This window comes from Phaethon lepturus, unplaced genomic scaffold (genome assembly GCF_000687285.1).
Source record: "Phaethon lepturus isolate BGI_N335 unplaced genomic scaffold, ASM68728v1 scaffold15292, whole genome shotgun sequence".
Taxonomy (NCBI): Eukaryota; Metazoa; Chordata; class Aves; order Phaethontiformes; family Phaethontidae; genus Phaethon; species Phaethon lepturus.
Genome location: NW_010521345.1, coordinates 5399 through 20489, shown reverse-complemented (window position 1 = coordinate 20489; position 15091 = coordinate 5399). Strand labels below are relative to the sequence as shown.

The 15091-nt window shown below is 42.5% G+C and overlaps 1 protein-coding gene across 1 annotated transcript; it reads left to right on the top strand.

Annotated features, from left to right (window-relative positions):
* Nucleotides 1-1808: 1808 nt before the first annotated feature.
* On the top strand, nucleotides 1809-13126 carry PLSCR5 (phospholipid scramblase family, member 5). The gene is made up of 7 exons (XM_010281487.1): nucleotides 1809-1821; nucleotides 4081-4232; nucleotides 8671-8713; nucleotides 9580-9800; nucleotides 10785-10946; nucleotides 11979-12140; nucleotides 13088-13126. Exons 1-7 carry the CDS (start codon nucleotides 1809-1811, stop codon nucleotides 13124-13126), a joined length of 792 nt encoding a protein of 263 aa, XP_010279789.1.
* The last annotated feature ends 1965 nt before the right edge of the window (nucleotides 13127-15091 follow it).

Below are 15091 nucleotides of genomic sequence, written 5' to 3'. Positions count from 1 at the left end.
TGCTCCTCCAGGCCAGCGACTGAGCTGCTTTGTAAATGTTCAAAACATCTTTCAGCATATATTTTTACTTTGTTTTAGGCACCTGCAAGTACTGCGCTTGCTTTACGCATCGACAGAATTATTGGGGTTTTTTGTGTGTGTCTTTGGTTTTCTGGGAGGTAGAGTAAGTATTTGTTAATTTTTAAAGGCAGGTGGGTGCCATGTCATCTGAGTTTTCATCCTTCATTTTCAAAGTTTACTGCATCTATCCAGAGCTTCCTCTTTCTTTTTTTCTTCAGGAAGCTTGTTTAAGCTTTATGTCCGCTCTCCAGGTCAGATCCTCTGCTCTGAAAAAGCATGTCTTTGACAAGGAGAAAGGCAGCAAAAACTTTTAGTCATTCTCAGTCTTTATTTCTAGTCATGTCAATCTTCTTCCCAGTCCAGAAGGATTTGCTTAGTGCTGTGTTTTTCAGCAACCAAAGTTTTTTTGTCTGTGGGCTGCCATCTCCCTTCACTGGTGTTTCCAGGGGTGAGCACTGCAGGGACCGGCTGCGCTGCCACCACACCCAGGGACCTCTCAAGTGGGCAACAATAAACTCCTGGGAAGTTTCACACAGCCAAATTTGTACACATTCCATAGGCAATGGGGCCTATTGCATTTGCTAATATAGTCAATTAAAATAATCTTCCATATAATATTTTGGTTTCTTTAGGAGGGGTTTTCTGTAATCTTTCTGGGATGCTCATCAACACCTTTCTAAACTGTAAATGCTGGAGTTAAATCTGCTGGGACATGCTCCTACAGACTGTTTCACATCAGTAGGACTTGCAGTAGCAGAGAGAAGAGAAAATGGTCCCCAGCGCTTCACTCTGCTCCGTGCATAGGCTCCGTGCATAGGCTCCGTGCATAGGCTCCGTGCATAGGCTCTGCCATTTTTGCAGCCATGCATCACATCTGTCTGCAGACCGCGTGTGTGTGTTGATCTCCATGGCGACTTGGGCACTTGAGGCAGAAATATGAGCGGGTAAGTCAAGGTTACTCTCCCTGCTCCTCCTCCCTTCTCAGTGCAACGCGGGTGATTACACGTCTTACGTTTCGGCATGGACGGTGCTTGCCTGAAGCAAAGCACAGCCAATCTGTTTCCATTCTCCAAATCCAGTTTAAACACCTCACGCGGATCAGCAGAGCCCTGCATGGGGACGTGCGCGGGGGGGGTGGTACAGGATCATTTTCTGGGTCTGGGTGCGGGCACGACATCCCTCGCAGGGGGGGCTGACGCTACGTGGATGGAGTACGGTGAGAAATCCAAGGTGGCTTCTCCCGCTCTGCGCACGGGAAGCGTTGACTGGGGGCCAGCAGTAGGGAAATGCAGGTAATTAGCTGCTCTGTCTTTACTGGATGCCCTGAAGAAATGGAAACATAAATATTGAATTATAAAGATAGAATTTGTGTAGTCTCAGAATATATATATACATTATAAAGCAGAATTTTAGGTCTAATGTGTTCAGTTAGCCAGCGGGTACATTGAAGTTTTGCCTCTTTGTATTCGCAAAACACTTTTTCCTCTTTCCATTGGTGCGAATGACTCGAAATGAATAATGTTTTTCTTGTTGGTTAGCGTCACCTCCCCCTGTTCAGCGACGTAAAAGGCAGCGTTGTGGAACATGAGAAAGGCAATACATCTCCTCCCGTTCTCTGTGAGCTGAGATGAAGTAGACAGACACCTTCTGAAGTTTTGCGCATGCTGTGCTCTTTTTTTCTTTGCTGCAACAAGAAAAGCCTTTTCTTTTAACCTGGCTTCCTTTGAAGAAGTAACTCAGGAAGCTTCATGGCCTCTCAAGGTAAGTGCATCTATAGTCTGTATTTTTAGATCCTGTTTACAGAAAACTACGTTCTTGTACGTTCCCAGCAATCAGCAGTCTGATGAAATGAGAGTTTCGGGCTAAAACCACATCAGCCAAAGCACAGTTGTTTTGGCTTCCTTTAATCTTTCAGCATTCAAGAGGCTTCTAAGGAGACTAAAATCTACACCAGAATGTTATTTGACTAAAATATGTTACAAAATGTTAGCATCTGCATTCAATCAGAAAATTTAGTGTTTGTATCTTTGTGCTTAAACCTGTCGGTACAGAATGTGTGGGAAGGGCAGGTACCACTATTTCTGGTGGTACACACTTCTTTTATATTCCACGTCGAAAACACCAAATCAGCAAATGCTTTTCATTTTCAACACTGGCCAGAGTCCTGGTAACCATGTAGGAAAAATAAATATCTGAAGAATAACTGAATTTAATCAGATTACTCCTGTCTGGGTTCATCTTTGTCATGTACAGTCTTTTAGTTGCAGCCGCTTGGGTGCTCGGGGCTCTGAAGGCAAACATCGCAGCACGCTGCTCTAACCAGCCTTCTCAATTAATTTTCTCCATGCTGTCAAATACCAAAACTAAGTAGAAGGACACAAATCTGTTTTTTCTTAACCTGAATGCGGCTCCACAGAGGTCACCCTGCTGTGACGTACGAAGGCAGATGTTGGTCCGGAGAGTTTCAGCAATGTCTGTTTGTGTTTGCCAAATGCTTGCCCCTCTTTTTTTTGGCCCCAAATAATACTCAAGACATTCTGCATTTACAGCACTAGAAGTTATACAGCAGCATGCAGGTTTTAAGGCATTGTTGTACTCTCAGAATATACGTTTTATTACCCTGAGGGGTAGGTATTTTGCTCATCTTTAGCCATATATGAGAGATCTGATTTTGTATATTTTTAATGCATAGTAGTTAACAGAAGTAGCAAAATAATCATGTTTTTGTAATATGGTTTTCATCATGAATGAATTTGATAATATACTTCTTTTAGGAACAGGTAACTCTACAAATTATGATTGTACAGAGTGCTTGCTGTATCATATGGCAACTTTTAAGTTTCCCCATACCATAAATGAAATGGGGAACATCCACAAAAATAGACAAAGCCTCAGAGTAGCTCAGATTGTCATCAATATCGAATGCAGTTACTGTTTGATTTTTGTATAGCTTAAAATTTGACAGGTAGAACTGCGATTTGTTGTCTTTTTTTCTCTTTATTATTTGAGAATAACTCTAACGCTTGGCCACTTCATGGCATTTCATGTAACAGCAAGAGTTACGGCAGTAACAGAACCCTGTGAGGTAAAGTGATGCAGAAGAACATATAAAATATTTATTACCCAGTTATACATTTTTAAAAGCCAGCTACAAATTCAAAGGGGTTACTTCTTCCTGTGGTCTCAGACTTTGAAAGAAAGCAGCGGCTGCAAAGACAAATTAAGATCAAAATATGATTAAACCATGAATCAGCCACAGTGAGTTCAAATAACGCTAAAGGATCTAATTTAAACCCACAACAGCAAAAGAGAGAGCTTCAGACTTAGAGCCAAAATTCCTTCTGGACCTCAAACCCCATTGTGCCTAAGTATTGTCGCGCGTGAGGCAAAAATTACCAGTTTGAGGACCGTTTTACTGCCAAAGCGCGGGGGCTCGGATTCATACGAGGATTTGCCGTTTATACGCGGAGAGCTTCAGCTTGCTGTCCCCGGCTCCGGCAGAGCCGGTGTTACTGGAGGCGGTGGAGAGATGCTCGTAGCAAAAGCCGTAGGACTGCGTTGAGAATCAAAGGGCTGCGGTGGGAGTCGCTGTGCGTGCCGCGGTGCGGGCGTGCGGGTGCCGTAACTGCGAACGCTCTCGTTGCCGCCACGGCACTGGCCGAGGTAACCGTCGCCACCGTGTCCTAAAGGATGCGTTCGCAGTAGCAAAGCAGAAAACACAGCTTAACGATATCTGGTCTTTTCGTTAAGACGTTAATGAACAATACACTGTAAGAGGCTGTGTAGGCTTTGATACCGCGGCTGTTACACCCAGCTTGGGGAACCCGAGGTCCCGGGAAGGGTTGTCTCTAATTAAGAGAAAATACGCTTGAAGCGTGGGACCATCAGGAGATTGATTTCAGATCCTCGTTCCTGATCTGAATGAAAATGCTGATGTAGCTTATTGTTCCAGTTCTGATCGACGCAGCTGCCTGCTGTTTGGCCCGGTTTATTTCTGACTTTCTTCTTCTCTTTCTGCAGAGTCTCAGGGACAAACCAACCGAGTCCTTAAGGATTATCTCCCTGGTTCTTCTGACCTTCCTGAAGAGATTAAGCCTGTTGAACCAAGCCGTCTCTGGAAGCAAACACCACACAGTCATAACTTGCCACCTGGTCTGGAGTACCTGAACCAGGTCCTGAATCTTTCCAAATGTTAAAATTGTTTTGTTTTCCTCGTAGACTTATTTGATACCGTGGGTGATGGGGTTGTTTGGGGTTTTTTCCTGGGGGAGGGGCAGGTGGAGATGGAGAGGCTGTTTTGTTGTTTGATGGTACTATGAACTAAGGAACGTAGGAATGACAAGCCCTTTCTTCATTGCTGCCATTCATTTTCATAGGAATCAAGTTGCTGTGCGTGCAGATCTCCCTGCACCAAAGCCATGGCTTGCTTCCCTCTAGGATTTTTTCTAGGTCATAGTGTTACCCCTCTCATTGCACCCCCAGTTTCCTTCCAGCTCCTTAAGCGCTCACCCTCAGGGAAATGGCTATCAAACCCCAGGTGACCTCAAAAAGACCAAAACAGGCATTTGTGAAGGAGTTGTCACCTCCTTCTAACCCATCCTTTGAGGAACGTGAAGGTCTTCTAAGTAAATTCCTGCTCCCCAAGACAGTGCTCTCCGGGTCGGAGGTAAGGTCCTGGGCAGGCACAGCTCCCGCGGGGACAACTTTGTGAGCGTACGCCTGGGTAGCTGCGAACCCACAGGAGCCGCGTGTTGGGCCACGGGCAGGAAAGCGCTGGTGCCCAGGAGAGGGAAATGCCCGGAACCGGAACGACCGCGCAGGTCCCCGGCAGGGCAGGGAAAGGCCATACTGGATGTTCTCGGTCCTACGCTCCACTCGCGGCCATCTGTCTCGCGCTGCGAAGCCTCTCGGCTCCTGGAGCTCGGGGCGGGGGTGCCCTGGGGCTCTGCTCCAGACGTTGCAGCGCTTCCTGCGTTTTTTGACTGGTAGGGCCACCCCCTGCTACCGCTCTGGCACCGGCGCCGGTTTGCGTTTCGCATGTGGCTGGATTCGGCCGCTCTTGGGTATGCCGAGTAAGACGCCGTACGCCCGGGCTGCTACGGGCAGAATCAGGCCCCCAGTGGAGCCGGGAGGCTGGGACTCCGCGACCCACGCGTCTGCTGTCTTTGTGTTTTGGTGGTGCTGGGAGATGTTCGTTTCGCTCGAGGTCTGTATTTTTGATATACGTTTCTGGTAGTTTTGTACAGAAGCAGAAACGGGACGTGTTTTTTTTATTTCAAGCTAAGTTACCTAGATAGCTAATGAAACTGGGAGACGCTTCAGAAACAATCTTTCATGTGAAGTTATGATTTTCATTTCATGGTGCCCACGCACAGAATGATATGTGTTGTCAGTTACATGAGCATTTGTTCACAGAGTGGAGGAGCTACATTTTTTTTAGTCTAAAAGTGATTGTGATAGTGAATGCTTGGCAGGTTACATATTCAGTCTCCTGTATGAACGTGAATTACACCTCAGATTTATCCATACCATGTGAGCAAGCAAATTCTATTACTCCATTTTATAGAAGCTTTACATCTGACATAAAGACAACAGAGCAAGTGGTTGTCAGAGCTATAACTAGAACTCAAGACTTCATTCATGCTTGTTCTCAGCCCAACCACCATGCGCCTGTGCTGCAGCCCTTGTCAGTTATTTTCAATTTTCTCTGCCGTCTGAAAAGCAGAAAGCATGTGTGCGATGCTGATTATTGGCATATACCTACAGCTAGAGTTTCCATGCACTGCAGAACATTTTGGTGTGCGATGCTGAAGCCACGCTGGCTGTGTGACTAAGGAAACAAGCTCATACAGGGTAGATTGCAGCAGAAAGGAGATCCGACCAGCAGGGAGAGGGCTGCCTGCAGAATGAAAGTGGGATTCGCAGATGCCGGGGTGATCCCTTGGGATTTATGCTGATGCACTAAGAGATCTTCATGTAATGAAATTCTCAAGTTAACGAAGATGTTTCTAGCAGAACTGGGAATTTTTGGTGCCATTGGGAAGCCTGGAATACTGTGCATCCTTCTAGTTGTGCGTGTTTTTGGGAAAGGTGGGTCCAAATTGAAATAGGCACAGACAGGTGCTACTGGAAGGACATGGGGAGTAGAGAACCCGCTTTAAAATGAGACTGCAAGTGTTTCATCTTTAGACCAACAGAACACTACCAGAGTCATGACAAAGTACCTAGAAGAGTAAACAACCTGTGGGAAAAAGACATTTAATTTATAGAATTATGCTATTGGAAGAAAGTGGCTGTGAATAAATAACAGGATAACAAATAGGAATGCGGTTCTGGGATTATCTCCAGCAGGAGCGGGGAAGACAGCTGAAGATACTTCTTAATAAGACCATGACATGTTTGACTCTGAAACAAGGATCCAGATTTAGTGAACCTCACAGAGATCCCTACAGCCTTATTCTAAACAGCAACTCAAGGACACAGCATAGCGTTGGATGAAAGGAAAAGAAAGTATCTGTCCTGTACGTTAAGGCCAGACAGCAATATTTCACTCTGCAAATACACCCCCAGAGTCCGGCCGGCTGAGGAGCGATTCACTCGGCTGTTCACGGTGCACCAGAGAAGGGCAACAAACTGCTGCTGCCCTGGCAAACTGATACCACGCTTTCTACAATTATCACAAAAGTGACACTCTTTGAACAATTTCCTACAAAACAAGTTACCCAAACCTCATTTTGTCTTCCAGCCATAGTTCGAGGAATTGTCCAGTGTCCATCACAAAAATTTAGGGAACCTTTGCCCACAGCAAGAATAGAAAGACGAGACCTTGGAGAAGAATTTTCCAAGTAGCACAACAGCACATTGTGCCACCATTTAGGCTTAACCAATTTTGTAAGAAGCTTCTTAGTTTATACTTGGTTAGACTGATCAGATGTAAATTTAATGCCCACAAAACTGAATACTGAGAATTAGCTGTGTAGAAGGAATTTTAACATCTCTGAGCTCAAGAGGACTCAGACCCTGGTAAACCAAAGGACTTTAGATACTTTCAAATGCAAGTGTGGAATTCCCTTAAACCACAAGTGCCCCAATAAAAGATGCATCAGAATGCCTTTCGCTGGTTTTTGCAGGGTAGTTAAAACAAGCAAGCCTAGCAAGTGATACTGCCATGTTGTCTCAACATTTTTTATACATTGTGCACAATAAACCAATATACAGACCAAAATCACTCAAAGATTTTAACGGCTCAAGCTCATTACTTTTCTTTTCCCTGTAGAAGTCTATGTGGGTCCAAGAAATCCATAATAAAATCAATACTAAAATACTAAAATAACCCTGCCATCTTTAACTTGTTTATTCTTTTTTTGTCAGCAGAGCACTTCCCCTGAGCTCCAAGAGTTCACACCTCTCATGAAACCCAAGCTACAAACAGGAAAGATTCTTGGGAGAATGTTTTTTAAGTCCAAGTATTTTTTTATTTTTTCAATTACTGGCATGCACATTTCAGAGATTAATGAAAGGGATAAAGAAGTTTCTCTTTTCCCCATTTTTCTTTGCAGCCTGAGCTAGCTGCGGGAGATGACTAGAATTGACAAATGGTTGCAACAGTTTGAATATGGACCGGGCAAGGTTTATCAATTGTAAAATATACAGATGCTGGGGAGCTGCGACATGCTGGTCTCAGAAGGTCGCTGTGTGCTTTTTGTCTGCAGCTGTGAGTAATGGCAAAATCCTGTGCCAAGCCTTTGCCCATCAGGAGTTTAAGGAAAAAAAAATTGGCAAAGCCTAAACTATTGCATAAAACAAGCATAAAAAGTTACATAAAACTGAAAGGTAGACTGAAGTCAAGTCTTTCTGATTTTATAACACTAATGACTGTTCTCTAAAAAAGAATAATGTCGGAGGGACGATAAGCACAGAAAAGCTGGGTATCGTGGCAAACAATTTTTCTCTGCATTTGTAACCAGCTCACAGAGGAAGACAGTTTCAGCCAGCCAAGGGTTTCTCTGGGGAGCTCCTGTTTTGCTCATTCTGGCACCCCAGTGTGAGTGTTTGCCAGATTTAGGGTGCAGAACTCCTGGATGCTTGAAATCAGGGCGTTAAAGTTTGTGTGTGCAGTCGTTGCCATCGCCCGTTGCTGGGCTGCTCCAGCGGGGCCCTTTGGCGTGTGGCTACTGCATGTTTTTAGCCCGAGCCCAAACTCATTCACTCCTGCGCTGCCACGGTGCCCAGCACTAACCTTCGCTTTGGGCTAAGGGGCTTCCCCTCTGCCAAGACCAGGAGGAACAGGAGCGAGAAGTGGGTCCTCCTTCTCACATACATCTTTCCATTGCTGTTGGCTTCCTCATGCCCCCAGTGAAGATTGTTTTTCTTCAAACGGGCCATGCGAGTCACATGATCACAGCACCCAATGTCACGCTCTTCAGTCATGATTTCAGAGAGATGTCTAAAGTGTGACTTGAGATAGCCCACGGGCCCCCAGCTCGTGCACCTCTGGAAGGAAAGGAATCGTAGTAACAGAGAGATGAGCAATAAAAATAGACACATGATCACTGGCAGCCCCAGACCTTTCCAGCATCCACCATTTTGTTTATCTCTTTTTTTAAACAGCTGGACAGGATAATTATTCATCAGCAGGTGGAGCTTCTTGAAGGTATGGTGCAATCCTTGTTGCTCTTTAAAAGTGCTGGTACACAGATGTCTCCAAAAGGCTTCCAGGTCTTGCCCCATCTCATTGAAGTCATCGCAAAGCCTCCTGCATCAGGCCTGTAACGTGGTGTTTGTGGTGAAACCTCACTTCTTTATGCCTGTTCCGCAGCAAACCAATGAGGAGGGAAAGATTACAGTGAGTAATCTCTGCACCAGTCCTAATGTCTCTCCCTCAAAGTCATTAAAGTTTAACAATCTTTCCAATCCATGGAAAAATGTATTGCCTTTAACAATAATTAACGTGCTATGAGAAGCAAAGCAAATAAAGGAAGGTCAGAAGACACAAAATGAAGCATGATGGTTTCTATTTGCATAGTTTCTCAGAATTTCAAAGTACTGAACAAGTATTAAGTTCTGCAAGTGAAACGTTTTTTAACATATTTCATTCAAAATGTTTTTGGCCTCATTCTTGGATACCTCGCCAGGTGAAAGTTTTGTCATTGAAGTGGGACAGCCTGGTATTGTTACTTTTCACACGTGATAAAGTAAGAAAGAGCCCAAACCAAAACTCAGGATCTGAATTCTGTTTTGTAATGTGTACTTCAGCGTACAGCAAATCGAAGTCTTTGAACTACATGTTTCTTCAAAATACAGACCTGATGATATTATTTCCTTATAATTGTATATTTTGTATCATTATTTCAAAACAATTTTTAAACAGTCTCTGTTCCATAGATTTTTAGAATATATGCTACAGAGGAGACTGGAGATACAAACGTATGCAAAACCGAATTTGGTGAGTTTTGGTAAAGGCTAACTCTAATTCTAACACAATTCTAAGGTAACGTACTACTTGTTTTGCTTTATTAGCCATACTCGGCACTGAGACCTCCAGCAAATACGAGATAAAAAACCATTTGGGTCAAAGAGTTTACTTTGCAGTGGAAGAAAATGGTTGCTTTGACCGTAACTTGTGTTCACCTATAAGGTCTTTCACCATAAGGATTGCGGATAACACGGGCCGAGAAGTGATCACAGTGAACAGACCCTTGAGATGCAACAGCTGCTGGTTCCCCTGCTTCCTGCAAGAGGTGAGTGCCTCCCAACTGCCTTTTGTCCGGGCGTCTTGCTGTGTGTGCGCAGCATTATTGCAGCCTTGTGCAACCTCTGCGAGGATGGCAGGAAGGAATTCACCCCCACCTCTCAGCCTGGGAGACCGCACGGAAGCCTTCGCTGAGAAGTAACTATTGATAACAAGGCCCTTTTATGAGTTATATTCCCAGCGCACCTCCTCCCTTTCATGGGACCTTACTTTCCCACGTCCCAAGTAAAGCTGCTGTATCTACGTCTCTCCAGATAGGTAACGCCCTAAAACACTGCTTGCCCTGACACAGCCTGGCGCCCGATGGTACATGGACATCACCCACTGCGATCCCGGGGTGAAGGGTGGAAAACCCCCGAAGGCCACTGGGGGATGTGGGTACGGCTTGGAAGCAGGTCTCCAAGGAAGCCGATGCTTTCCTCCATGGCTCTGCCTCTTTGAGGCTATATATCTCTGGGAAATTGCACAACTTGGAAATAAGCTGCTTTGAGTGAAAAATGCAGATTCTATAAAGAATCAGATCTTTTCTCCCTTATTTTTGACTCACCTTTATTCAGACACCATTCTTGTTTTATTAACATGTTTTATCGGTTAACTCGTCTACCCACTTCCTCAGTACTGCCTGAGGATTTTAAAAAAATATCCTTCGGTAGCACAGCTACTGTATGAAAAAGTTTATAGGGTACCCACTGATTACAATTAAAAAAAACCCAAAACTTTTCAGAGCATATAACTTTTATCAAATCTTACATGTAAGATGTCAGCTTCTGGTGCAGCTTTTGAGTTTCATAGTGTCTCCTATATTTAAAACCACCATTAGTCAGCCTTGTAATATCCAGTTCCCAGTTTGGTAAAGTTATACATAATTATATTCAGTAAATAAATATTTCATCATTATCTAAATAATACACTATTATGGACAAATATACTAATATAAACTTAGTTTATAAGGTTTTTTTGTTTTGTTTGCTAGTTAGAAGTTCAGTCCCCACCAGGTACGATAGCTGGGTACGTTGTACAGAACTGGGACCCTTTTCTGCCGAAGTTTACTATACAGAATGAAAGTAAAGAAGATGTACTAAAAATAATTGGACCATATGCGACTTGTGGCTGTTTTGATGATGTTGATTTTGAGGTAAGTTTCTTATGAGTGTAAAGAATTTTAAAGTTTGACTGCTTTGATTAAAATTCTCACTCAAATATCCTGTTATTCTACCCTTAAAAATACTATGTACGTTGCTATAATTAAGGAACAGGGTTACAACAATGTGGGTTGGAGTTCCTGACCTCCATACTCAGACTCCTACAGCTGTTTTCTGGACAGGAGTGACAATTCCTTCAAGGAAACAAACATGTTGCTGAACGAATCCTGGTCCTCTGTAGTCCATGAGCGCTCAGCCATTGATTTCGATACGGTCAGGGTTTCATCCCACATGCATTCACCGATACCTGGCGTAGTACCCCGAAGCCTGTGGCGTTGAATCTGCCGCCTTCATTGCTCTCAGACTGAGAACCACAGGCAGGATTACTGTCCAGTATGTCTACTTCCATTTGACAACATTCATCAGGAGAAAAATAATTCTGAGGTGCCATTGAGATACTTAAGGGATGAGAGGGAGAATGGCAGATGCACGAAGAAACCCTGGACAGTTTTCTGATGTGAATAAAGAGCTTTGCCTTGGTTAAGGAATCATAAAAAAGCTTCTGTGTTGATCAACTTGTTAGCCAATTCAGAAGACTTCAGTGGGCACTGTGAAATTCCAGTGTACTGTGAGAAACATGGAGGTGGCTACATAATTGAGAAATTATCTGTCGATTGTAGGAGACAGTGGTCCATGCTAATGACTTGGAGCATATCAGAAACACAAGAGAGGGAAAAAAATCATTGTGAAAGAAGAGCAAAAGTGGTATAAACTTTCACAATTGCTTTCCTCCACTTTTCTGTCAGCTCTAAAGACCCTGATGCTTCCAAACTTGAGACCCTTTCTTGTGTGCCACTCCTAAACGCAAATGTGATACTAATAGAGCATCTAAATGATAAAAGAAGAGCCTGACAACTATAGCATAGTCTGTGTGTCAGGGCACAGTCATTAACTCTCTGGAGATATAATCAGTGTGTATTTCATTTGCCTACATTTAGGTATATTCCTATTTTTTATTTGTGCAGGTAAAAGCTCTCAATGAAATGTCAACAATTGGCAAAATTTCCAAGTACTGGTCTGGATTTGTAAACAACGTCTTTACCAACACTGCCAACTTCGGGATTCAGGTCCCTGCAGATCTTGATGTGAGAATCAAGGCAGTAATGATTGGTGCTTGTTTCCTCATTGTAAGTGTGCAAAACCAAGATGTAGACCTATAGAAGCGGGCAGACTGGCATCAAAGGGGCCTTTGCTGTCAGCTGTGATCCTACAGAGGCATAAGTGCTGTGAAAAGCCACACCTGCTACCTAAAAGATAGCAGTTAACCCAAAACCTTTTAATTTTTATGACTGCTTTTGTTTTTTCTTATTTGCTGAGCATCTTCATGTTCTTAATATTTTTGTTTACTAAACCATTTAATAGCGTTCCACATGTAATTCTATAACCTGCATGGCAGGCTCAGATGCCACCATACATGTCAAACCTACCAGACTCCCCCAGACCCCTTATCTGTTGTGTTTGAATGGGTTATATTCACATACATAAACGTAAGTTATGTTATTTCTGATGGTCATTTCAAACGGTGAGTGCCACTTCAATAGTTCAGTTGAGAGTTGCATGTAAGACCTTCAGGTTATATGAAATTTCCTACAAAAATTCCCTTGTGAAGATAATCATAAGAGAATTATATGGAAAGAACACTCATCTCTGGGGGTGAAGATGAAGTTAAAATGCCTGTTTTCTAGAATTAGAAATTGATATTTACTGCGTACCTCTTTTGCCAATACTAATGTGTTAATATTAACATGCAGTGGTTTCAAAATCACCTGTGATACTTACATCAGAGAATATAAAACAAAAGGACAAAACTATCTAAATTATTCACTGGAAAGTGTTTGCTTTAGAATAGCAACAACAATTCAGTTATTTTGCTTTTATTAGGTTAGAAATGTAACTCTCATGACACAATTTTTGGATTATGTCCTCCAAAACTCTTGTTGCTCAGTGGCAGAGTAATAGAAAACGATTGACAAATCTTATTACTTTATGTAAAAAAAGCCTACAAGTAAGACTTTTGATAGTAATTGTTGCATTTTTGTACCTTCCTTACCATTCACAGTTTGTTTATTTGTAGGACTTAATGTTCTTTGAAAACGCTTTGGATGGATTATAACAAGATGACAGAAACAATAAAATATGCAGAATGTGTTTCAGTAAGTAAAAATGAAAATAAATTGATCTTCTTGCTTTGAAGACTCATGCGTTAGGTACTTTCTAATTCTTTTTCATTTTCTTCCAGAAATCCCTTGAGCTTTGGACATGATTTTGAACTGCACAAATCCTTGTTCCTTATAGGAAAAGAAAGGGAGCTAATGATGATGTTTATTAAAATCGTGTCTCATGTAAATAATGATTTTCCACCTACGTTTTATGTGCATTGTAGCTAAACACATACTTTTCACACAGAGCACTGTTGCTTTGGAACATTGCTATTCTCTTCTTTCTCTTTTGATGTTCCTGCATGGGAAATCATGAAAGATTAGATGAAGGCTTGCAGCATCACTGATGAAAGTCTATGTTTAGAGAAGCCTTTGATGTTTTGCAAGTGCTGGTACCAGTTACTAACCACATGAGGGTGTGTTCTGGGGGTTTTGCTTTTTCATAATTTTAGAAGTAATTTTCTGATTTGTTATTTAATTGATAGTAACAAACTGAGATTGAAAGTAAGAAATATAAAGACATCACCCGATGGGAAATTCAAGATGTTATCTGTTTCAGTGAATTGAGAGAAAGGAAGTGGTGTTTGCTAGTAAATTAACTTTATGGCAAAGATTCGTTTAACAAGTGACAGCCAGAAGTTAGGCTTCCAGTACTAGATTTGGGAACGTAACTTTTCTTCAGAAAACATGGTCTTTCACTGCTTTTATTGAATGTCAAGCCATAAGGTTTGAGAGATGGTCCTCTATGTGCTAAAGGCTCACAAATCACTTCACATTTGAACTGTTCGGTGCTAAGGATTCTTGTTCCCATCCACTCAAGACTTTCCTTAAAAGATTTGTTCCTCTTAATAATATCTGGTGGTCGATAACTTTTCATTCGGCCTCGCCTGAGGCCACCCTAGAACAGAATTATTCTTTTCCTTTGGCAAGCTCAGGTATTTTCAATGACAGGACTGTGCAATAGGAGCCTTTTCTCTTTCAGATAGCAGTTTTACACAGCAGTTCATTCCTGCAGTCACACCTCGTCATACCGTTCCCAAACATTCCCACCAACAGGCTCTTACTGATACAAGCTTCCTTTGTAGGAACACCCGTGATATACATGCAAGATATAAACAGAAAAAACTGTGTTGCAAAATATTTGCCGTATGAACTTGCTTATGCCTCTCTTAAAAACTCAATGAGTCATCAAGAAGCGAACGAGTACGATATGACATCGGTGGTAAAAACAAAAGCTATCAGTGACCGGTCAAGTTTCCAAGGGGAACATTTTGCAAATCACCGTGAATGCTGGATTTTTTTAGCATGAACTAGTAATGCAATTCTTGCAAATAACCAACACATCAGCGGAAAGGAGAGGAGATAATGAATAATTCATAAAAATGAAAAAGAGCTAAATTTATCAGGTGATTAATTCTCAACAAATATTTAGACTAATTTTAAATTAATGTTCATGGATATGAATTCAAACACAGTGAAGTCAGGAAGTTGCAACTAATGTTCCCGTAGTGAAATTAACTCAGGAATGCTCATAGATTTAAACAGTATGTTTTAGATTATATACCACACTTAGGTATTTATACAGATTTACATATGTCTTGAAAATAATTGTGGTTAACAAGCTCTGACAATCATCATTATCTGTTAACCATTTCACCACTGGCTCTCGCTGCGCTCTTCGCAGTGCAATCAGGCTGCAGCCCGCAGAAGTTACCAACTCACAGGGAACCATTGCTGCCACCTTTCCCGGAGGAAGCACCCTGTGCAGAATCTGGGAGCTTCGTGGGCAAGAAGCTCCCTCGTGTGGAAATTTATAGTTTTGCAGAAGAAAACAGATGAGTGATGCCAATTTGCTACTCTGACTGGCTTCACGTTGGTGTCATTCTATTAGATTCAGTCCTGTCACTCCTGACTTAATC

Excerpts from the sequence above, each read along its gene's own strand:
- PLSCR5 (XM_010281487.1), top strand. Across the intron at positions 4,233-8,670 it reads GTCTGGAGTACCTGAACCAG|CTGGACAGGATAATTATTCA; the intron begins GTCCTGAATCTT and ends TTTTTTAAACAG. Across the intron at positions 8,714-9,579 it reads GCAGGTGGAGCTTCTTGAAG|CCATACTCGGCACTGAGACC; the intron begins GTATGGTGCAAT and ends TTGCTTTATTAG.